General features: G+C 51.4%; 1 protein-coding gene across 3 annotated transcripts in view; it reads left to right on the forward strand.

Annotated features, from left to right (window-relative positions):
* Window positions 1-23,551, forward strand: part of Shank2 (SH3 and multiple ankyrin repeat domains 2) — a 470,619-nt gene that overhangs the window by 38,445 nt on the left and 408,623 nt on the right. For all 3 annotated transcript variants that reach the window (XM_076555951.1, XM_076555924.1, XM_076555928.1), the window contains exon 3: window positions 17,866-18,085. In XM_076555951.1, the coding sequence (XP_076412066.1) occupies window positions 17,879-18,085 (207 nt within the window). In that variant the 5' untranslated portion in view covers window positions 17,866-17,878. The remainder of the gene's footprint in view (window positions 1-17,865; window positions 18,086-23,551) is intronic.

The following is a 23,551-nucleotide window of genomic DNA, read 5'->3' on the forward strand; positions in this document are numbered from 1 at the left end:
GTCATGGAGGTAAACCCTCTGTATGAACATAGACTGTCATGGAGGTGACTCCTTTGTATGAACATAGACTATCATTGAGGTGAACCCTCTGTATGAACATAGACTGTCATGGAGGTGACCCCTCTGTGTGAACATGGGCTGTCATGGAGGTGACTCCTCTGTGTGAACATGGACTGTGACCCCTCTGTGTGAACATGGGCTGTCATGGAGGTGACCCCTCTGTGTGAACATGGACTATCATGGAGGTGACTCCTCTGTGTGAACATGGGCTGTCATGGAGGTGACTCCTCTGTGTGAACATGGACTGTGACCCCTCTGTATGAACATGGGCTGTCATGGAGGTGACCCCTCTGTGTGAATGTGATGTGTTTTGTTACTAGTTAAATTTGTCTCTGACAATTTCATCCATGTGTATAATGTATTCTGGTGGTTTTTACCCAATCTTCTCAGGCCTCGCCTCCCTCCACTGCTGTTCTCTGCTGATCTCTTTTCCACATTCCTGCCTTTTGTTTGGTTTCTGTCCCTCTGGGTTTGGACAGGCCCCCTCTGTGCCCTTGGGACTGGATCTCTCCACTGGAGCTGGTGGACTCAGCAGCTGCTGCACAAGCTAAGGCAATGATGTCCTGGCCCAGGGTCATCTGGCCTCCCTGTACTCCTAACCCATACCTCCACTCTGTGGGGGTCTTACACACAGTGGTCTGGAAACTGGTTAGGGAAAAAGCTGGAATGATCCAGAACTTCCCTTGTTTCCTACATTGCTGCCCTGCATTTGAAAAGCAGTGTTTTTAAATCAATTTCAGCATATTGGTCATATCAGGTGAGAGGCTAAACCCGTATACTGACTCCATCTTGTGGAGGAGGGAATCTCCCCGCCTACGCTTGTCCTACCCAACATTAGGCTTCTTTGTCCCATCTCTCTTCTCTCCTCTGTCCATCTCTTCTCCTCTTCCTCTGTCCAAAAAGACATGAATCATTCTGGTCCGTTTTCAGTGTGAGATGCACTGAGCTCAGCAGAGACTCACAGATAAGCAGGGGACGCTAGGCCCCATCCTCCCCAGCTGGCAGCTGTCGCCTGCATGTCTGGGCTCTCAGTTCATCCTAGGGTTGAAAAGTCACAGGCAGTCTGCTGTGTGACTGAGTCCACGGATCCAAAAGGGGGGAATCTTGAGCCCCAGGACGTACATTAGATACACCTTTGTGTCTTGAACAAACAGGGTGGGGGTCTGGGGAGGGGACAACACTAGACACTAGGAAGATTGTGTCTCCCCGAAGAGCACAGCCAGGGAGGGATTCACGGGGCAAAGAAGTTAGGAATTTAAGAACTGTTTTGGGCTAACAGCAGCACACCGGCCGTTTCTGCCTTTTCCCTAAGCTGACTGCAAGGGCAGAAAATGAATGGTTCCACTTTTACTCACCGACTCCTGGGAATTCTTAGTGAGAAGGGGAAGCTCTCTGTTGTCTTAGCACGCGCCTTTGCCCTCTGGGACCTCGGGCCCTGCCTCAGTGGCTTTTAGGCCATGTCCTTGTGTCCTTTCATTCTGCCTCTGTAGCCAAGCACCATGTTCATGTGCCCAGCTCAGCTGTTCCTTCATTGGCCCTGCGAAGTTTGCAGAGCTGGCCCAGCGGCCCAGCTGGACCAATGGGGCCCCACGTCTTGTTCCGGATCCCAGGAGGTGCCATGGGGAGTTGAGAATACAGGGGCATTCATTGTTTCTTTGGGGTCCCAGGGTCCCTCTAGTGCTGGTGCCCACGTTTGTGGCCTTTTCTTGGTGGCAGGTTGACGAGACAGTGGCTTCCCAGCTTATCTAAGTGGCTGTGGTGATGGTGCTGTGGCTGCTTCTCACTCTGGAGAGATGGTGGGTGAGGTGGGCACATACACATCATGGAGGAGAAAAGAGGTGGCAGTGTCTCATGAGCTGCCTCCCGTGGTGGGGTCCTTGAGCTTTCGTCTCCTGGGGCCACCAAACCAGATTGGTGGCCTAAAGCTGTGGACACTACTGTCCCTGTAAGTTCCATAGATGAGAAGTTTGAAGAACTTAAGCAGTCAGGTGCAGGCCCGGGCTCTTCAAAGACTGGGGATGGTCCCTCCTGCCTCCTCTAGTCCCCCTCCATGACCCAGGGGGTAGAGAACCCTCCTTGCTGCCTCTTCCAGCTTCAGAAGTGGCAGGCGCTTCTTGACTTGTGGTCATATATCTCTGTCTTATTTGGCTTTCACATCCAGACCACAGTTGCTCATTGAGGGAAGTTGGGGCAGGAATTCCAACAGGAACCTGGAGGCAGGAGCTGAAGCAGGAACCATAGAGGAGCACTTGCCTCTTCTGGCTTTCTCAGCCTGCTTCCTTATGCAACCCTAGACTATCTGCCCAGGGATGGCACTGCCCACGGTAGGTTGTGCCCTCCCCCGTCAATCACCAATCAAGAAAATGCCCCACAGACTTACCATGTGATAGAGATTTTTCCTCAATTGAGATTCCTTCTAGATTGTGTCAAGTTGATAAGACCCAGCACACCCTCCATACCTTGGTTAAGTCAGGGTCTCTTGCTTGTTTCCGGCCCGTATTCCAGGATAGCTGGCCCACCAGCTTCCAAGGATTCTCTATCTCACTAAAGGAGCACTGGTGTGTGTTGCCAGGCCTGGCTTTAGGTGGGTTATGGGGGTTTGAACTCAGTTCCTCATGCTTGTGTGGAAAACACTTTACCATTTTGAAGTGAGTGTGGCTGAGTCTGTGGGTATGAGACCCAGGATGTGGAGGTGACTGAAGTTGGCTTGGGCCTTCCGTGAGACTTTCTGCTGCTTGTATCTCCCTCGCAGCTATTGACTACAGATGCATTTCCAGGGCCTTCACGGCAGTATCCACAGGCTGCCTAGACAGACCTTCACCTTATGTTTAAGGACACAGGGAGAGGATGACATGGGACTCCAAAGGTCATGCCCTTCAGGAAGGTGTTGGCTCCCTAGAAGTCTTTCTGTCACCTGGTCCTCAGCAGGGACCTCCTCTAAGGGAAGAGCAGATCTCAGGAACATTCCTTGCAGGTACATATTCGGCTACACACAGAGATGGAGGAGGCTGGAGAGCTGTCATCCACCTGCCTCCAGCAGAGGACAGAAGGCCAGTGGCTCCCGTGATGGTTCATGCTGACTATCAACTCAACAGGGTCTAGAATCACCAAGGAGACGGAGCTCTGGGTGAGACTGTGAGGCATGATCTAAACTAGGTAAACTGAGGAGTGAAGACCTGTCCTGAATGGAGGTGGCACCACCCCATGGGCTACTCTATGAAAAGGAGAAATCGATCTGAGCACCAGCATTCATCTCTCTCTGCTGCCTGACTGGGGATGCCACGTTACCAGCTGCTCATGCTCTTGTTGCCATGCCTTCCCTGACACGATGGGCTGTATCCCCTTGAACTATGAGCCAGAACAAGCCCTTTGCTCCCTAACGTTGCTTTGGTCAAGATGTTCAACCGCACAGCGAGAAAGTAACACAGCTCCTGCTCGTGGGCTCACAGATGCTCCGTGGACACGGGTTAGGCTTATCCCCAGCAGTGGTTGGACTGGTTTATGAAGGAGATGTCATGGCTCTACTCATGAGAAAACGGTGAAAGTTGAAGAGATGTCCCCAGCTCTTGGTTAGCCAAGCTTCTCTCTTCTGCAGGGCTTTGGAAGGTGGGTGAAACCCACATTCCAAGGCAGGATGGCCAGGTCTCAGGCGGGGCTGAGAACCCTCCAGCAGACCAAGTGTAGGGGCATTTGAGAGGAGAGGTCTTTGGGCAGGAGTCTGCCTGTCGTCTGAGCAGACTTCGTAGGGAGAAGTCAGGGCAGGCTCGGGCTCGGCTTTGACTCCCCTCTCCAGGCTGTGGACACTGAAGATGTTCAGTGGGGAGGCTTCTGGGCTGGGTCACGTCCTAGGGCCTGATACCAAGGACCCAGCACATGGCTGGCTGCAGCTCGAGTGTCTTAAACTTTCCAGACATAGTCTCTGAAGCAAACTAAAACATTGGCATTCAGATTGCAGAGGATCCTGGTTCCCACTGCTGTTGAATAACAGGAATCAGCCAAACCCAGCCGGACATAAATATTGTCATCAAGCTTTGATGATGGCAGGTTGGGCAGCCACAGCCCCACCTAAGGCACAACAGGGCTGTCCCCAAGTAGGCCTGTGTTTGGCAGTCAGAGCTCTTGGGACTGCAGGCTTTCTTCAGTCTTGGCCAGAGCTGGTGTCCCTCAGAGGGTCATCCCACTCTATGCCAGGGCTGACTCTGGCTTCTGGAGGCATTAAGAACTGCACAGAGCTGTGTGAGTCCAAATACTTGTTTAATATTTTAGGTGTTTTGGCAACACACATATTTCAGTCTTAAAATGCCAATGACATTTCTCTTCTCTGTCCTTTGGGCTGATGTGTGCATTTCTGTGTGTGTGTGTGTGTGTGTGTGTGTGTGTGTGTGTGTGTGTGCGCGCGCACACACACATATTTGTATATGAGTATGGGGTCTAGAGGTCTATGTTGGGTGTTTTCCTCTGTCTCTCTCAACCATAATTTTTGAGACACTGTCTCCTACTGAAGCCAGGGCTCATTATTTGTCTAGATCAGTGGTTCTCAACCTGTGGGTTACGACACCTCTGGGAGTTAAACGACCCTTTTACAGGGGCTACCTATTCCATTGGAAAGCAGATATCTACATTACAATCTGTAACAGCAGCAAATTACAGTTATGAAGTAGAAATGAAAGTAATTTTATGGTTGGGGGTCACTACAACATGAGGAACTGTGTTAAAGGGTCCTAGCATTAGGAAGATTGAGAACCACTGGTCTAGATCAGCTGACCAGCCAACACCAGGGATCCTCTCATCTCTGCCCCTGCCGCCCAGTGCTGGGATCACAGGTACATGGCACCATGCTCAGTTTTTTATGTGGGTGCTGGGGATCTGAACTGAGATCCTTATGTTTATGTGGCAAGCACATTACTGACTGAGCTGTCTCCCCAGCTCATAGCTCTCTGTAAGTCTGTTGTATGGTGTACCTGGGACCAGAACTTGGGAACCTCACTCAGCTCTGGGCACTGTGGTTTAGAAGGCACATCAGCTGCAGGACCCAGAGGCAGTGACTATCGTGTGGAGATGATTGTAGCAGAGGTCCCATAGGTGGCCTTTCTGCTTAGGGTCTCCGCTAATGAGTCCCACTGTACTGGTCTAGCACCTGGGCCTAGAGCAGAGCCCAACGAGGCTGCCTTTTCCTCTGTTGTAGCCAAGGTCCCCGGGCAATGTCGGTGTACTTTAACCAGGCCAGATGCTGCAGAAATGTGGCTGGGGTGCTACTGTCCCAATGATGGTTGGTCCACGTGTTCAAACACAAGTCTGTGGGTACATTTCATACCCAAAGCATGAGTGGTGCCTTTAGTGACTCCTGGTGTTGTCACCAGGGCTGGGTGGGTGTCCCTCTGTCACTCGTTACGTTTTGTATGTTAATCTCTCACCTGGCTGACATGGTGACTTTTTTTATTTTTGCTAGTTCAGTTTATCTTTAGATCCTCTCGGGCTTTCAATGCAGAGCAGGTAATTATCTGGAAATAATGATTACTTCCATTAGCTTCAATCCTTGAGCAGGGGGTTCACTTTTCTGCCTGCTGTGTGCTGGTGATGCTGTGTCTCAGAGGTTCTGTTCAAGTTAGGGGACTTACTGCTCCCCAGTGTTACAAGGGGTTGATTATGATGGAGGTATCCCTTGTTCCTTGGTGTCCATGGAAGACTGCCTGTGGCCTGGACACAGGACTGAGAGCTGCAGGCTGAGCAGCATTGCAGGAGGAGAACTCACAGCCTGTGGCTCTTTACGTCATTTCCTTCATCTCTTCCAGGAAGCCTTTACCTTGTAGCTCCTTCCCAACCATGAGGGCCAGCTCTGCAGCAATGTTCCGAGATGGTCCAGGTGTGTGATGCAGAAGGCAAAATCAGAGTGCGCTGGGGCTCTGGAACTCTTGAATTCTGCCGTCAAGAAGCTAGTGTACAAACCTGAACAAAAGCTGGGTATTACAGGGTCTGCTTGCAGTAAGGACCAGGGCAAAAGCTGGGTATCACAGGGTCTGCTTGCAGTAAGGGCCAGGGCAAAAGCTGGATATCATAGGGTCTGCTTGCAGTAAGGGCCAGGGCAAAAGCCGGGTATCACAGGGTCTGCTTGCAGTAAGGGCCAGGGCAAAAGCTGACTGGGACCTGAGGAGAAGGACAGTTTGCACTTTCCATTATCGGGAGTGGGGGTGGGGAGGAGAAGAGGGTGGAGCAGCTGTCTGAGGCTGCCCCAACGCTGGCCAAGGAAGGATGAGAGCAACCACATGGGTCGCCCCATTACTGATATCAACCAGGAACGGCACTTGCTTCCAGGACAATGATAGCACCCTTTTCCCTGACTTCTTTCCAAGCGACCTAGAATCTTTCTGAGAAGCCAACTCTCCAGACCAACCAGGCCAGCGTGGTGGATCCCTTAGGCAGTGGTGGTGAGTGGAAATAGTTTAATCTGGCAGCATTTGTTTTCTGACTTAGACCATAGTCTGACATGATGAAGATGTTGGGGGCTGGAGACGTGGCTCGGGGGCTAGAGTGCCTGCTATGAAAGCTAAGGACCTGACTTTGTATTCCCAGGACTGTAGCTGAAGTCTTCCTGTGTCCCGGCTGGCCGGCGATTGGAACAAATCTCTCCAACTCGTGTCCCCCCAAGTAAACACACAGAAGCTTACATTAATTAAAACTTTTTGGCCATTAGCTCAGGCTTTCCACTGACTAGCTCTCACACTTAAACTCAGCCCATTTCTGTTCATCTGTATGTTGCCACATTTTCTGTGGCTTTACCTATGTGCCATTACATGCTGCTCCCAGGACGGCTGGCATCTCCTGACTCAGCCTTACTTTTCTTAGAATTCTCCTTGTCTGCTTATCCCACCTATACTTCCTGCCTGGCTACTGGCCAATCAGCGTTTTATTAAACCAGTGTACAAAAGCATTATTCCACAGCACAGGACTCATGTAAAAAGCTAGGCATGGGGGCACACATATAGTCCCAGCCCTGGAGGGAAAGACACAGAAGGATCCCTGGAGCTTGCTGGCCATACAGTCTAGCCTAATCAGTGAGCAGAGAGACCCTGCCTCAAAAAATAAAGTGGAGAGCTACTGAGAAAGATATCCAACATTGACCTCTGGCCTCCACACCAACATCCACACATGGACACACATCCAACAACTCATGTACACATTCATGAACATGTACGCACACACACAGTTGTTGAGTGGCTATCGTGTCTCCACCGTCTCTTCCTCCTGGATAAAGAGCCATTTCAGATTCCCTACCACCATTGTCGTGTGAGCACAGCACCTGCCTTCAAAGACGCTGACCGCAGTCAGGCAGCTTCCCTTCCCGCTGGGCAGGTTGTCTGTGGGTTCCAGGGCGAAGCCAGCCCAGTCCAGGCAACCTTGGAAGAGGCTGTCTTAGCTGTTCTCTGAGAAGCTTCCTTGCAAAACATTGAGGTGACTTGGTCACAGAGGGACCCAGACATGCATACTCATTGCAGGTGTGTTTCCCAAACCTACTTGACCTGAGACGGACTAGAGAGCATGTGTGTATGAACTGAGATCCTAGCACCAGGTAGTCTGAAATCAGCAGCTCAGTCACTGGGGGAGAGGGGCAGGCTGAAGGGAAGGGCATGTTCAAGGCACCCTCTCACTGAGCATTTCACCAGTGTTTTGGCTGTGATGGTGTGGGGTCCCATTCCAGAGTACCTTGGACAGGTGGTATAGACAATAGGAATCCACAGTCGCACATTCTGGAGGATGAAGGTGAGAAATGGAGGTGTTCTGGGTCTGACTGCTCCTCCTGAGCCTCTCTGCTTTTCTTGCTAATGGAGTTTTATAGCTGCCCCTCACACAGCCATCCCTCTACTTGGTATGTGAATGTGTCCAAACTTCAGCATCTGTTAAAGACCTCAGTGACAGTTTATCTCGACTGTCAACTTGATGGGATTTAGAATCACCATAGAAACACAGTTCTGGGCATGTCTGTGAGGGTTGTTTCTAGATTAGGTTCAATGAGGTGGTCAGACCCTGAGTGTGGGTGGCAGCATCGCTGGTTTGGGATTCTATAATGTATCAAAGGAAAAAGCAACCATTCATCTCTCTTCTTCAAGTGTGGATACAATGTAACCAGCTGCCTCACCCGCCTGCTGTGGTGCCTTCCCCACATGATGGACTGTGCCCTCCAACCGTGAGGCCAAGGGAACTCTTCCTTCTTTCAGTCGCTTCTGTCAGGTTTTGCCGCAGCAACAAGAAAAGGAGTTCACCATCACCGAACCAGGACTGATGGTACCATGCTTCATTTACTTAGGTTTTGCAGTGCTCAGGGAAGAACCCAGGCAGGCACTCTGCCACTGAGCTCTGTTCAAAGCTCCTTCACCACCCTTTGAAAGCGGGCTATCCAAGTCATGTGACCAGAGTAGGCTTCCCACATAGGAATGTGGGGAAGCACACAGTTCAGCCTACTCAATCCACAGACCTCTGGACCGCAGCTTGTGGACCTCGTAAGTTTTTAGAGTTAGTCTCCCAAACTTTCAGCTGTTGCCTGGAGGTTTCTGTCTGTGTCTTCCAGGAAGATCCGCCTTCAGGTCATCACGAGTGAGCAAGTAGGAGAGTGTACTCACCTGTGCAGTGGAGGATTTAGGCAGCAGGGCAAACACCTCTCTAGAATCTTGCACAGCGGGGAACACATCCTGTGTTGGTTATATTTACCTTTGCTGTGACCAAGTGCCTGACAAGAAGCATTTTAATGAAGGAAGGGTTTGCTTAGGTTTGCACCATAGCAAGGCAGGCATGTGCATGTCAGCAGAAGTGGGAGGCAGCTGGTCACATGCTTCTGCAGTCTAGAGCCTAAGCGCACAGGATGGTGCTGCCCACAGTTAGGGTGTGTCTTCTGATCTCAAAACACCTAATCTAGGAAATCCCTTGAAGACTTGCCCAGAAGTTGGTCTCCATAGTGATTCTAAGTCCCTTCGAGCTGACACTCAAGATGCATCAACATATAACCATAATACGGGTTTCATTCAGTTGCACCCATGGTGCTCTGGTTGGATAGGTAGAGCAGGCTGCTTCTCTGGAGAATTAGAGGGGCAGTGGGTAAAGCTTTTCAGCAAGGTCCCCTGATTCCACCTGGCCCCTGTGTGACTGATCCCTGACTTTTCTAATGAGTTCAGTCCCCAGGGGGCTCGTGTTCTTCTTGGCAAATTTGACTTCTGTTCTCCAGGTTTCCCAGGAAGTCTGCCCTCTATCCTGTACTGTGACCTTGGCCTGGGTTTAAATATCTAAACAAAGCCCTGGGGGCAGCTTGGGAAGGGAAGGTCTCCCGGCTTTAAATAAATGAATTCAAATTTCATTCAATTTTTGAATGCGCAAAAGAAGCCACACAATAAAATCGCTCACCCCGTGGCTTTGAGATTCCCTCTGGAAGGAGACCTCTCCTCTGTGCATTTTAAACTGGAAGTCGGTCTGTGAACCCCTAAGACTTATGAATTGATCCCTAAAGGCTTTGCAGCCTTTGCCTGGACAGTTTTGTCTGTATCTTCCTTTGCAGGTTGGCTTTGATGCCCCCCGTACGTGAATGAGTAGAAAAGTGTATGCACCTGCCAATCAGGGGCTTCAGGGGACAAAGAAGGCAGTTTTAGGTTTTAGATGTTCCTGGAACACTAGTAGCAAAATGCATCATCTTTGTGGAAACTGCTTCTCTGTGGTGGTTTTTCTTTTCTCCTTATTAATAGCTGCCCAGCAGGGCTGATGCAAAAGGCCCACACTGAGCGTTGACCCTACTGGCCTGGGAGCTCACAGCTCTGTGTTTACTCTGGAGAGAATGGCTGTACTCAAAGCAACTGCTCAGGGTGGCACAAACCCACCTTTCCTCTGCCTCCCCTTGCCTGCTTTCTGTCTCTGAGCAACCTCATTTGTAGTCTGGTCCTGAGGGCATCCAGGGACCAAAGACAGCCCCTGGTCCCCAGAATGAAGCCAGACAAAATGCAAGGCACCCTCTTCTGTTTGAGAGAGGGATACGTGATGAGTGTGTGTTTAGTGTAACCGTGCCTCGTGGAGCTAGCAGGGTGCTCACAGAGCCACTTCTGTTTCCTGCAAACCTGAAAGTGAATGTGCTCAGCTGCCCTGTGCCCTGCCTCGGAGTTAACCATTAACGTTTGCCCAGGCCCCTGTCAGGTGGCCAGGTGTCTGCTGTTCCCACGGAGCTGCTCATTACATTCCTCACTAGGGTCAAGACCCTCCAGGTCAGGTCTCTGGCTTTGCGATCTCAGGACCCTCCTGCAGAGAACCTGGTGGTGAGGTTCAGCTGGCTCTTCCTCCAGTCACCCCACTTCTGGACCCAGCCTTGGGCCTCTGAGGACATATCTGGTGGAGCCTGTCTTAGGTACCTACCTCGTGGATGAAGAGGTTCCTGGTAATGGCTTGGACTGGGGAACCCCACCTCATTATTCTCCCCGCTTTGGGCTATTAGCTCTGTCTTTGGAGTCAGGCTATGACTTTAGCCCGTCATGAACATTCTCACCACCCTCCTTCATTCTGGAAAGAAGACCTGGGGTTAAGCTCATCTCATAGTTCTGGCTTAGTTCCAGCCCTGCAGCCCATGAGTGGTGCAGCTACACGTGACCTGAAAAATGAGCATTTAAAATGGTACGTTTCCAACATTGCTATTTGTCTCATTTCGACCCAAATCTGACCTAAACCATTCCCAAGAGTCTGGGACACTGGGCTCTGTCCCTGCTTGCTGGTGGTAGCTGGAGTTGACACTCCACTTGGGGGCAGATTCAGGGTCCATGCTCTGTCCATCTCTACCAGCTCCACCCTACTTCCTGCCTGGCATGTGTCCACTGAATGCTCACTGTATCCCATGTGATGGATGGGCAGCGGCAAATCAGACACACTGAAGTACTCATGGACGTGTGGGTTCATTGGGAAGCTGAAAAATGACACAGTCACTAAGTGAGATTTAAAAAGGTCAGAGGCCAGCTTGGGCTGATGGGGGGAGGTGATCGGGGTTGGGGTGGGCGAATGGAGATGGCCACAGGTGTCTGCTTCAAGCTGTCGGATGCAGTTTCAGGCACTTGGGAGTGGAATGCACTAGAGAGGGGCTTCCTGTGCCCCACCGGCTCAAGGGCAGGAGTTCTGGGGGACTGGAACATCTCATCTGCTCTCCAGGCTGGGACACAGCTGGCCTGGGCTGTTCAGGCTCCAATGGGCTCTCACATCTGCCAAGGAGCTGTGGTGTCTGCTGGGGCCAAGGGCGAGAGCTCCCTTTCACGTGGAGTCAGTGGAGCACAGGTCCTTCTCGCTCCTCAGCATCAGCTTCTGCCTCTGACCTGTTCCTGGATGCCTGGGAACCCAGCTGCAGCCATTGCTCATCAGCCACATCTATCTAAGCCAGGCCCTTCTTCTTTCTCTGTCCCTGCTGAGATTGAAAGCGGGGCAGCCTCAGGAGCCGGAACCACTGGGCCAAACCAACGCCTGTCAGTACAGAAGGCTCCATGACCTCCCCAGACATGTTATTTTTTTTCTTCTTCCACTCGAACACGGGTTGTTTTAGAGATAGCTTGCTTACTTGCTCATCCTCAGAGAGGCCCTGGGTGTCTAGCCCAGCAGGTTGTGCAGCTATGGTGGGGACCCTTGGTGGCAGTGGCTGAGCAGGCTGGCTGCATGGTGAATGACTCAGCTGTGTAGCCCACGCAGGCTGGCAGAGCGGCAGCAGGGCTGTTCTGACCTCAGCCCACCCTGGGGCCATGGCACCAGGGTGTGGGCATCTTTATCTCTTTCCCGCATGCTGTCAGCAGAGACCACCCTAGGTGCTACCATTCCACCGGGGTCATTGACAGTGATGTATGCGATGGGACCAACAATCCCATGTCCTGTTGGCCACAAGCAGCTGGGCCACCCTGTGCTGTGTATGCCCTTGTGTCAAACCTGGAGTGTTGAGAAGCCCCACAACTTCTGGGCCCAGCCGAGCTATTGTTACTTCTGCCTCTACTGTGACTATGGTCACCTCTAACCACTGTCACCTCTGCCGTGACTGTGGCCACCTCTACCCACTGTCACCTCTGCTGTGACTGTGGCCACCTCTACCCACTGTCACCTCTGCCGTGACTGTGGCCACCTCTACCCACTGTCACCTCTGCCGTGACTATGGTCACCTCTACCCACTGTCACCTCTACTGTGACTATGGCCACCTCTACCCACTGTCACCTCTGCTGATGTCACCACTACTGAGGCTGCTGCCCCTGTTGCTAGTACCGCTACCAAGATCTGGCAGGTGGCAGATTATGCCAAGGGATTTATTTTCAGCCCCCTCTACCACCTCTTGACAACTCAGCACAGGGGAACCCAACATGCATGAACAGATGCCATGTTGAATGCAAGAGTAAGAGCAGACTGCACGCGTGCCAAGAGGTTATGTGCGCAAGTACCGCCATTCGACGACCCCTGGGTGAGCACCCGCCCGATCCCACCTCCTTGTATATCTGAGCACTGCCCCATGGATCTTCAGGGAGCCGAGCTGGGGGCCCCGTGCTGTGCACTGCTCCCTTATGCTCCAGCACAGGCTTCCATGAAGTCTGGCTAGGGTGGGCGTTCGCCCTTTCCTGCTTTCAAACAGCAACAGAACCTAAGGCTGAGCTGGAGCTGGAGGGACCCAGTGGGCCACCCTTGGCCTTTTATGTTTACACAAATTAGCAAAAGCTTCTGCCACTTAGGAGTTTGTCTGCCTGTATGTGTATGCACCATGAGTGTGCCTGGTGCCCATGGAGGCCAGAAGAGGGCATGGATCCCCTGGAACTGGAGTTAGATGGTTATGAGCTGCCTTGTGGATCCTGGAAACTGAACCTGGGCCAGGGCTCTTCACTGCGGGAGACCTCTCTCCAACTGCTTCTTCCACTTACTGAAAAAACAGCCCACAAGCAGCAAATCCCATACCAGGGAGCGGCCCCATGCACCGAAGGTCTGTGTGGGATGGTGAACTCTGTCATCCTTCTGCTGTCCCAAACAGTGTGGACATGCCTCTCTCACTCTGAGGAGACGCTGGGCTGTGTCCGTGTGGTCTGTGAAGCTGCAGTGAAGTTAGAGGACAAGGTCAGCTCAAGGTTAATGAGGACCCATGATTCCCACCCATGGCTGTCAGCCTGCATGCTTGTTAGGCCACCTGAGAACGTTTAAAGTGCAGTAGCCATGGTGAGGCAGTTCAATAAGAATTTCTGGCCTGCGCTGGTGTGTTTGAAAAGGCTGCGCAGCCAGGATGAGAGCTGAATAGCTTCCTCAGAACCGGAGGCCTGGGTGGAAATCATGACACAGAGTGCATAATTATCTCACAAGTTGAGCACCCCTTAAACCCATAAATCCAGAGCACTTTGATATCCAAACCTTTCTGAACAGAAACATTAAGACATGGATTGTAAATGAAACATGGGTGCACTTGGCAGTGGTATACAAAATCAGTACCAGGCTACATACATATGACACACAAATGAATTCATGTTCAGACCTGAGTCCCATCCACGGATATTTCATTATGTGTGTGCAAATATTCTCAAACCCCAGTCTGGCATCCCTGGGGGTGAGGTATCTTTACCTTGTGATAATGTCAGGTCTGGTTTGATCCCTGTTAACTCTCACACAGGTGGTGACTGAAAGGGGAGCTCACTCAGCACTTAAGATCGAGCTCTTCCAGAAGACCAGAGTTCTACCCCTGCAGCTCACAACCACCTGGAGTTCCAGCTCCAGGGCCTCCAATGTCCTCTTCTGGCCTCCATGAATGTCTGCATTCATGTGGCATCTGTACTCATGTGCCTGTACTCACAGGCACACATAATAAAAATGTCTAAAAAGGGATGGTGAATGAATAAATAAGTGAATGCTAAAAGTTACTTTGAAGCCGGTTCCTAACTGAGATGCCAGGCTAGCTGGGTCCTTTGATCATGGACCTTTCTGGTCCTTGTGCCTTTCTGGATCCTTGTGTGGCTGAGAGGATTTTGGCAGGAATCATAAACATTGTTCAGCTAGTGAATACAGGAAGACTCCTTTGCCCTGAGACAGATAGGTTGATTGGTTTTGAGACACACTCTCACTGTATAGACCAGATTGCCTGGAACTCACAGAAATCCTTCCTTCTCTGCTTCTTAAGTGCCGGGATTAAAAGCATGCACCACTATGACCTGCTCTGCCCTGAGATTTTAATTGAGTACTGCACAGCGTGAACTCTGGAGTTTTTACTTACAAACCTTCCTGGCTAGTTGAGGGGCTCACTGCTGAGGCTGTTCCTACAGGTGGGCTGGGCAAGATGAGGCCCCAGAGGAAACACTGCCAGGTCCAGTGGGGAAACATCAGCTTCTGCTCAGTGGGAAGATCCTATTGAAGAACCTCATGGGGAGGGGTGCAGTCAAGTGACCTGGGGTTTCTGATGGTCTCTGAGGACCCTGTGGGCCCCAGGAAAAACTGCCACTAGTTTCTATCCTTTGGTGTCACATATCCCTGATGACAGGAAAAATGCCAGATAGCTGGGTTTTTGTATAACATCTCTGGATTGGCAAGCATTTCTTTTCTTTTTCTTTTTAATTAAGTGTGTGTGTGTGTGTGTGTGTGTGTGTGTGTGTGTGTGTGTGTGTGTGTGTGTGTGTATGTGTGTGTTTGTGTGTGTGTGTCCAGGTCTATATATGTGTGTATAGGTGTGGTAGTTGACTTTGATTATCAACTTGATACTATCTAAAGTCACCTGGGAAGAGAGTCTCAAACTCTGGCCCAGGCTCAAGGTTAACAGAGCCAGCAAGTTGGTGCAGGTACCCCAGGGTGCCTGATGGTGAGGGCTAGTGGCCTTGCTGTGTGCAGGGGTGATGAAGGGCGGGACTAGGTGCACCTTGTGGATTCTGCCTCAGCTATAGGGCAGCTGCTGCCCGGTGCTGTTTTGAAGTGGCCAGGTAGGCCAGGACTGGACCTGGGATAGCTGTAGCCTGAGGCCTTGAGGAAGGTTAACATTGTGGTGTGTCCATGTGGAGACAACTATGTTTGGAAATTTTCTGAAGCTCACTGTCAGCTGAGGGACTGGGGAGTGAGAAAGGAGCCTGGGTACCCCTTAACCCTTCAGGTATAGTCTCAGCACACAGTGTATTTGAATCAGACTATTCTCCTGAGCTCTGCAGAGAATGCAGAGTGGTGGTCATGCTAGATAAGAGGGTTCCCCTGGAGTACCCCGACTCAGGAACACTGCCTGGGTGCCTGTGCTGATATCTATCGCGTCCCTGTGAGTGACACTGCTGTGTGCCAATATGTTATGAGGCCAGAAGGATACCTGGCTTTGCACATGTTGACCCTGGCACACATGGTGGGCAGAAGGTGCACCTGCTGGAGCCTGATGCTGCCTCCCCCTGTGCAGACAGGTAATAAATACATCACTGGAGTGTGGGGAACGTGCTTTCATTCATAGACAGACATGAAGTAGCACTGTGGACAGTTGGTTTGGATTCCCATGCACTGGCATCCCCGCAGGCACCAGTATGAGTAACTGACAGTGGATTTACCTTGCATTGTGAAGAACCTTGTTAGGTATCTGATGCTCACCCCTCCCTCCTTTCTCCCCTCACTTTCCTGCCTTCTTCCATTAGACACTCACGTATCTGCATCCTCACTTACCCCAGCCGTTCATATATCCATCCACGTATACAACAATCCACCTACCCACTCACCTATCTACCTATCCTTTATCATCCCTCCTCCATCCTTCCATCCTCACATCATCCATCCATCCACCTATCCTCACATCTGTCCATCTAGCTGTCCATCCATCCACTCACTCATCCATTAACTCAATCATCTCATTCATATTTACCTCTCATCTATGCACACATTGGCTCCGGCAGCTATTCATGTCTCATCCATCCATCTCCCGGCCCACATACCTACCCACATCTCCCCCCATCTGTCATTCATTGATCACCCTCCCTCCTTCCTTCTCCCTCTCCTTCTGTAGGGAGGGAAACCCCTTTACTACTATTCTCGGTTCTCTGCTTTGTGGCTCTGTGAATTCAGTGACAAAAGACAGATCCCCAGAAGAAAACGCTGTTCACTCAGCAGCCCACACCTACTCATCCTGGACCGAGCCTCTGTGAAGAGTGACTCAAAGGCTTGTTTGGAGCTCCGGCTTGGAGTGGCATCTGTTCAAAGGAACAATGAAGAGGAGAGAAGGGACTTGATCTTGGGTGACAGTCTGGGGTGGCCAGCACGGGGAAGGGAGTGCTGGATAGAGGCCACTCGGAGCAGCCTGTAATGTGGGTTCCCCTGGACGGTCTGTCCTCTGGATGATGAGTATCAAAGTTGCTTCTAGAAATGGACCTTCGGGGAAAGAAAATTACAACACGCAGCACGGACACTTGTGCTTCCGGCTTTACCGGAGGTGGACACCTGTGCTCTGAGGCTGGGCTCTTCCAGCAAGCACATAGCCCTGGGGGTGGGCATTCCTAACCCTACTCTCCTGAGAGGTGCCTTCTGAGGTTCCAGACGTCCTTACCATTGATGCCTCCCTGCCACGGTGCCTTGTGAATCTGTCCATCTGTCTGTAGGACTATCCCATGTCTTTCCACCCGCAGGAACAAGGGGCTGTGTGATTCTTTCGGCCAGTTTCGTCCCCTTTGCTTGGAGTCATGTTTGGGGTCATCCATGCAGAGATCAGGTTTCCTTTGTTCACAGCCTTAGAGCCCATGGACAGAGGGAACCACAGCTTGACCAGGCAGTGCCTGAGGGATGAGGGTGACCATGCATCCCCACTGGCCCAGGGCATCCCAATCTACATGGCCTTCATCTTCTGGACAGAATTTCCATACAGGTGGAATTGCTGTGTGGTGTGGTACCTTCCCTGCCTGCTCCTCAGAACCCCCCAGTTTATCCTAGAGATGGGCAGTGTCACCTCTGCAGTCACCAGATACAGGGATGACTTTTCCTGGGTTCTGTTGCTACCTTGCTTTTATTTCCCTATCTTGTAGCCCAGGCTGACCTCAAACTCATTATGCTGAGGTTGACTCTGAACTCATGACCCTCTGGGCTCTACCTCCTAAATGCTAGCATTAGAGGTGTGTGCTACCACACCTGGCCCGTGTTGGTCTTTCTGGTGCTTGCTTAAGGCCCTGCTCTGAGTTAACTGTCTACATACAGCCTGGCCGGGGCTTTTGCACTGGCGCTGTCTCTGCATTGGCTCTAAGGAAGGCGCTCCCCCAGCTCCTGCCTCTGGGGACCCCCGATTCTCCTGGCTTCAGCCTGCTCAAGACTTGGGTCTCTGTTCCGTTCTTGGACCCGACGATGATCTTTCTGAGGCTATCCTCAGCTTTTTGTGCTATTTTTATTCTATGCCGCTAGCCACTCTGTGTTTGAAGTAGGGGGTTATTACAGCGTAGCTTGCCGCCTCCTGACCCGGTGCGTGCGTTCCTTCCCCTCCTGCTGCCACTCTGGCCTCAAAGAAAAACCAGAGGTAGCTGTTCCTCCGATGTGGGCAGCTTCAAACTGCCACTGCGGCCACCAGGTAAATCCCCATAGTCGTGGCCACTGCTGCAGCCAGCGGGGACTCCTTCAGAGAAGCTTCAGCACAGTGTGAGGGACCTCCCTGGTTCTGGTCCTGACTGATGCCTCTGCCCAGGCCCAAGGGAGGAGGAGGGATGTGCCCAGTTCTTTCCACCTTTAGGGATCTGACATACAAGCACGTGGGTGCCATGGACTGGCGGTCACATTGGCAGACTCACGAACTAGTCTCCATGGACCCCTGGGGTCTCTCTGATATTCACATTTATTTATTCTCCCTTCTCTTTCCTTCACAGAGATCCAGGCACCATGCCACGCAGCCCCACATCCAGTGAGGACGAGATGGCCCAGAGCTTCTCCGACTATTCCATGGGCTCAGAGTCAGACAGCTCCAAAGAAGAGACCGTCTATGACACAATCCGGGCCACCACAGAGAAGCCAGGCGGCGTGAAGATGGAGGAGATCCAGGGCAACACCCTTGTGATTCGAGTCCTCATCCAGGATCTGCAGCAGACGGTGAGCGCCCCCCCCCCCACCCCCAGTGCAGCAGCGTGCACTTCCACACTGTTTGGATCTCTGTCTAGCCAGCATCGACTGTGGCTTCAACAATGACTGTGGGGGGCTCTGGCCCACCCTGGGCCTGCAGGCTGGTGTTCCAGACCTGTGCTCCTGTGTAGTCTAAGATGTTTCTCGCCCCCAGTCCCCCTCCTTCCGTCCTACTGCAGCCTACAATATTCATTGAGCACTCTCCATTCATTCTCCATTGCTATAATGAAACCTTGTGGCAGGGAAATTTATAAAGAAAAGAGGTTTATCTGGGCTCATTGGTTCTAGAGGGCCAAGGTCAAAGGCTATCCTTGGTGGTGGCTTCCTACTTAGCAGAGTCCCAAGGTGAGCCAGGATGTCAGAGGCAAAAAGTGGGGGGTTATGTGCATGCTTCTGTCTGATGTTTCTCCCTATTCTCCGGTAACTACCAGGATTTGACAGTTGGATCCCCCCGACTTGACTTTACCTAATTCTAATCGCTCCCCCAAAGTCCTACCTCCAAACATCATCATGGGATTTAGTTCCCATACTTTTCATACTTTGCGATAGAGATTAGATTTGAAGCCTAGAATCCTAAGGGGATACTCAAGCCATGTCCAGGCCATAGCAAGCACCTTCTGCTGGGTCAAGCCTCCAGGCGCCAGGCCTCAGAGCAAATAGCCCACAGGAGCCATCCCTAGTCTTATAGATGAAGTTCAGTGGTGAGCACATCAGCCAGCAGTGTTTAGGATGCCTCAGCAGAGAGATAGCCAGCTGCCTCTTTTCCGCTGCTCACAGCTCATGTAGACAGCCCGTACCCTCCCATTCCTGGAGGTAGGGAGCCTGGTCTGAGTGTACCTCACTTCCCTACACTGCTCTGGTCACTACCTGCTTGTCCCTCAGTCCTGGGCTCAGCATCCTTTTCTGGGGTGTCCCCAAAGTCCTCGGGCCACAGCTTGCCCATGCTGGTCACCCTGCTCTGTCCTTGGGGATGGGCTTGCTCCCTCAGGATGTTGACTTCTGCTGCTTGGGCTGGGGAGCAGAGGCAAGCTAGATGTGATAGGTGGCCATGGATGCCGTGTTTAGATGGGACTTCCCGGGAGGTTCCTGAGCCTGGTGTTTTGACATTTTTCTCTGCCTTTCTTCTTCCTTGTTCTTCAATTCCTTGGGACTTTTCTGATGAAGCTGGAAGCTCACAGCAGAGATAAGCTTCAGTCCTCATGAGGGGCGGGAGGGATGTGAATTGCTGGTGCTTTGCTGGTCTGGGCTATTGGGCTCTGGCTCTGCCTGGGGCCTGACACAGGGTCATGCAAGGGCCTTTTGAGAATCTGCTCCGTGTCTGGGTGTCGGTGACAAGAGGGAATGCCATTTAATTACAAACCGGGAGAAGTGGTGAGGAGGTGCTCTGGGATGACAGGGTGAAGGAAGTGAAGTGGGGTAGTGGGGTGACGGGGATGGGGGAGGTGGCTGTGGCAATGGAGTGATGGTGGAGGCGGGGGATTGAATGGTAGGGTAATGAGGTGAATCAGATGGGAGATGAGTTGTTGGAGGATGGGATAGAGAGGTAATGGGGGTGGGGGTGGGGCAGGAGAGTGGGAAGTGAGGGAGATGGGGGGTAGGGTAGTGGGTGGCAGGGTAAAGCAGGTGAGGTGGGGTGGCATCTCTCTAAGCTGCCATTACCCAGCTCTTGAAGACAGGCTGTGGGGAGGGCTGCGTGGGTGCGGATCACACACACACACTATTCATTAATGAACATCTCTGACATTTTTCATTTGAATTTAAATGGAGGAAAAGCCAGTGAGGAAACAATGAGCATTCATCTTTTTTTGTTGTTGCTCCAAGAAAGATGGTGTCCAAGGACATCTAGAGGGAAGCATTATTAACCCCACGAAGAGGGATAGATTTTCCTATTTCCTGTTAGATTTCCCCCTCTGGCTGTGCTTTTCCTGGGCCACTTCTGCACGAATGAAGCTGATTGCTAAACTGAACTTACCCTCCAACTCCCAGACTCTTGGAACAGCGCCCCCTTCCTCCTCTCTATGGGGAGAGGAGATGGGAGGCTCTCATCCATGCAGGCACTTGGGGATTCAGGTTCCTGCACTTGGTAGCCAGGCCTTTCCCAGGGTCTGGGGTCCTCCACATCCTCCTCTGTCTTGAAGATGAGGGATGGAGGGGGTGAACTGGCAAGTGTTTCACTTCCCTGCGTTCCCCAGATTCCTTAGAGAGTCACTTAATTGCAGACTGGGCCTTGGAGGGTTTGGTGAGCAGTAACTGGCTATTCATGCTTCCTTCCCTCCACCCCCACCCCATGCCCCAGATGGTTTTCCCTCTTCTTCTGGTAAGGGCTCTGCTTACAGACATTGCATATCTTACTTAACACTCAGCACTGCCTGCACCCAAGTACCCCAGAGTCACCCTGACTCTCTTCCCACCTCAATGCTAGGAAAGGTCAGAGGACTTTGCAGCGGCCTTCTCTTTGGCAGGTTCCTGTTTTGTGTACCGGTGCATTGGGCAGAGTTCATTGCTGAAGGCAGAGCCTCCTTGTGAATGGGAACATCCTCCTGGGCCTCCATGTGTGGTCTGTCTACTCTGTGAAGACCCCGTAGTTCATGCTGAGGTTGAGGCATGGATGCTGAGCTCAGGGCCAGTGGCACTGGAACCCAAACCCATGGGACACTGTCTCTTCCTAAGCTCAGCCTTCCTGAGGTCAACGCCATCATGCACTTTAGCATTCTGCTGGAAAACCTATTTATCAACAAATTAATTAATTTTACATGCTTGCATGGTGTGTGTGTGTGTGTGTGTGTGTGTGTGTACACACGTGTGTGCACACATAGTTTCTATGTGGATGTCAGAGGGCAACTTGCAGGAGTTGGTTCTCTCCTATCACGTGGGGCTCAGGGGCCAAACCCAGGTCGTCAGGCTTGGTGTCACGTGGCCATCTCACTGGCCTTGGAAGTCTATTTTAAGTGGGGTGTGGAGGTGTGGGGAGGGGTGTGTGTGGTGGGGGAGGAATCTCCAGAACAACTTACACAAAAAATGTGAAAATCACAGCATAAAACATACAGCAGTATGGACCCCTGTTTACAAAGCAAGAGCTGCCACCAGGGTACTAGAGGGTGTGTGTGTGTGTGTGTATGTGTGTACAACTAAGATTTTTTTTCCTGCTTTGTTCATATCTGTAAATGAAAGTATTTAGGAATTGTAAGTCAGTTCTCTTAGGTTGTCTTATTCCCAGGCAGAGTGCACAAACAGTGAGGGGTGACAGCATTTTGAAATGTCCCTCTGTCGCCTTTGGTTCAGATGTTCATTTTCCTCTATTTCATAGTTCGGGGCCCAAATTGTTCCTCCTGATTCAGCCACTAGACTACAACTGTTTGTTGTTAAGTTTTAGGATAACCCTGGCTGGCCTTGAATTCACTAAATGGCTGAAGATGACCTTGAACTCCTGATCCTCCTGCCTCCAGATCCCAAGTCCTGGGATTATAGGCATGACCACCATATTTGGTTTCTGTGGTGCTGAGGGCAGAGCCCGGGGATGAGTTGCTTCCTAGCTCCTAGAAAGTGTTTATTATTATTTTTAAATTTTTATTTTGAATTGTGTGTATGTGTGTGCGTGCTGAGAGAGAGAGAGAGAGAGAAAGAGAGAGAGAGAGAGAGAGAGAGAGAGAGAGAGAGAGAGAGAGAGAGAGAGAGAGAGAGAGAGAGAAGAGAGAGAGAGAGAGAGAGAACATATTCTGGAGGTATCAGAAGAGGGCATCAGACCTCTTGGAGCGGGGCTGCCTGACATGGGTGCTGGGAACTGAATTCAGGTCCCCTGCAAGAACAGTACAATCCCTGTAGCCCTGAAGGTGGTTGTTGATGGTCCTTCCTGGAAATGTGGATTTGCTTGTCCTTCCTTGCAAGGCAGTTTCCTGGCATTCTGTGCCATATCCTGTGTTGCCAACCGGTTCCTGTCTATGTCTATGCTAGCCTCACTCTGGGACTTTCTTCTCCACGTCTGCGTCTCAGCCTCTCTGTTGAATTTTCTGGTGTCTCTGTGTCATGCATTTGTCTGGACGGGTCTGTCCCCAGGACTCTCTGATCTGGAGTAGCTCTGATTGGCTGACTCGCATCAGTTCTCATCGCTCCACACTGCTTCTGACAAGTATTCTCCAGAGCTGTTGTTTGGCACATGTTCTGGTGTCTGATTATTTCCCTCCTGAGTATAATGTTTCTTAAGACAGTCGTTCCTCTATGGGGTGAGTTTTCACTCAGCAGAAGGTGGCTGGCTCTCTTCCCACCGTCCTCTTCTCTGCCTTCAATGCTGCCTAGGCCATCCGTCCCCACCCGACTCCAGCCAAGTGACCACAGCTCTGTCCTGTGGATCCAAGAGCACATGAGTGAATCCTCTCAGCTCTCTTGTGAAGTTAGATGTATCAGTCTGTCTGTCTGTCTGTCTGTCTGTCTTTACATATAAGAGATGTGGGGGTGGGGTGGGGGCAGGTATCTCTCCTTTCTTTTTTCTCTAAAGATTATTTTAAATGCTTTTCCTTGGGAAGTCCCCTGAGCAGAGACTTAGTCTCATCCTCACGGATGGACCCCCTCCACCCCTCATCACTCCGTGAAGAGCCCTGTCTAAAGGGTCTCCCAACAGCTGGCTCCATAACCTTGTCTCCTACCCAAGGGAGGGGAAGGAGCCTCAGTGAGAGGGAAGAGGTGCGTCTTGTACCACAGCCTTCTGCTTCTCTGCGGCTCGTCAGATAGGTCCTGTGGTGCCCCAGTCTCCTCCGTCACTTTCTAGGCTGGCTTCTGCATTTTGGATCATTTATTCTGACTTACTAGGTTCCCAGAGACTGTATCTCCGTGATGGCCTCCAAAGTAGAGAGCCCTTGACCTGCCACCCATTCGAGCTATCCTTGCATTGGAGTGTTTTAAGTGGTTAATCTTTATTTTCCAGAATTGCTTATTGACATAGCCATGCACACTGTGGACTGTGAGAACACTCCAGGGTGCAGACCTAGGACCTGAAGGTCAGAGTTGGGAGGACAGAGGAGGTAGTGAGGGTTAGGCTGCTGGGGGCAGGTACAGACCCTTCCATGCTGGGGTCTGTCCCCAGGATGGGCGGACCTACTCCACCCAGGCAGGATGCAACCTTGCCTTGAGCTGATCCTGACACAACTCATCCCTGTGGGTATGTCCCACGCAGGAAAAATCCCAGTGTGCCATAATTATGCCAAAAGATACTGAGTGCCTTCCTGAATGCTGACCTCATGACAAATACCACACTAAGGTCTTGAATGGGTTCTGTGTATCCTTGTAGCAACCCTGAGCTTGGTAGTGTGTCTGAGCATCTTTGTTAACACATCTACGGAGAGGGCCAGCATCTTAGGTATTCAAATGGAACCTTCAGGATCCACAGCTGGGAGGAGACAGAACCATACAGCCTGCTCTCTCCTGGTCGCCAGGGAGACTCAG

Source organism: Peromyscus maniculatus, chromosome 1 (assembly GCF_049852395.1).
Source record: "Peromyscus maniculatus bairdii isolate BWxNUB_F1_BW_parent chromosome 1, HU_Pman_BW_mat_3.1, whole genome shotgun sequence".
NCBI lineage: Eukaryota > Metazoa > Chordata > Mammalia > Rodentia > Cricetidae > Peromyscus > Peromyscus maniculatus.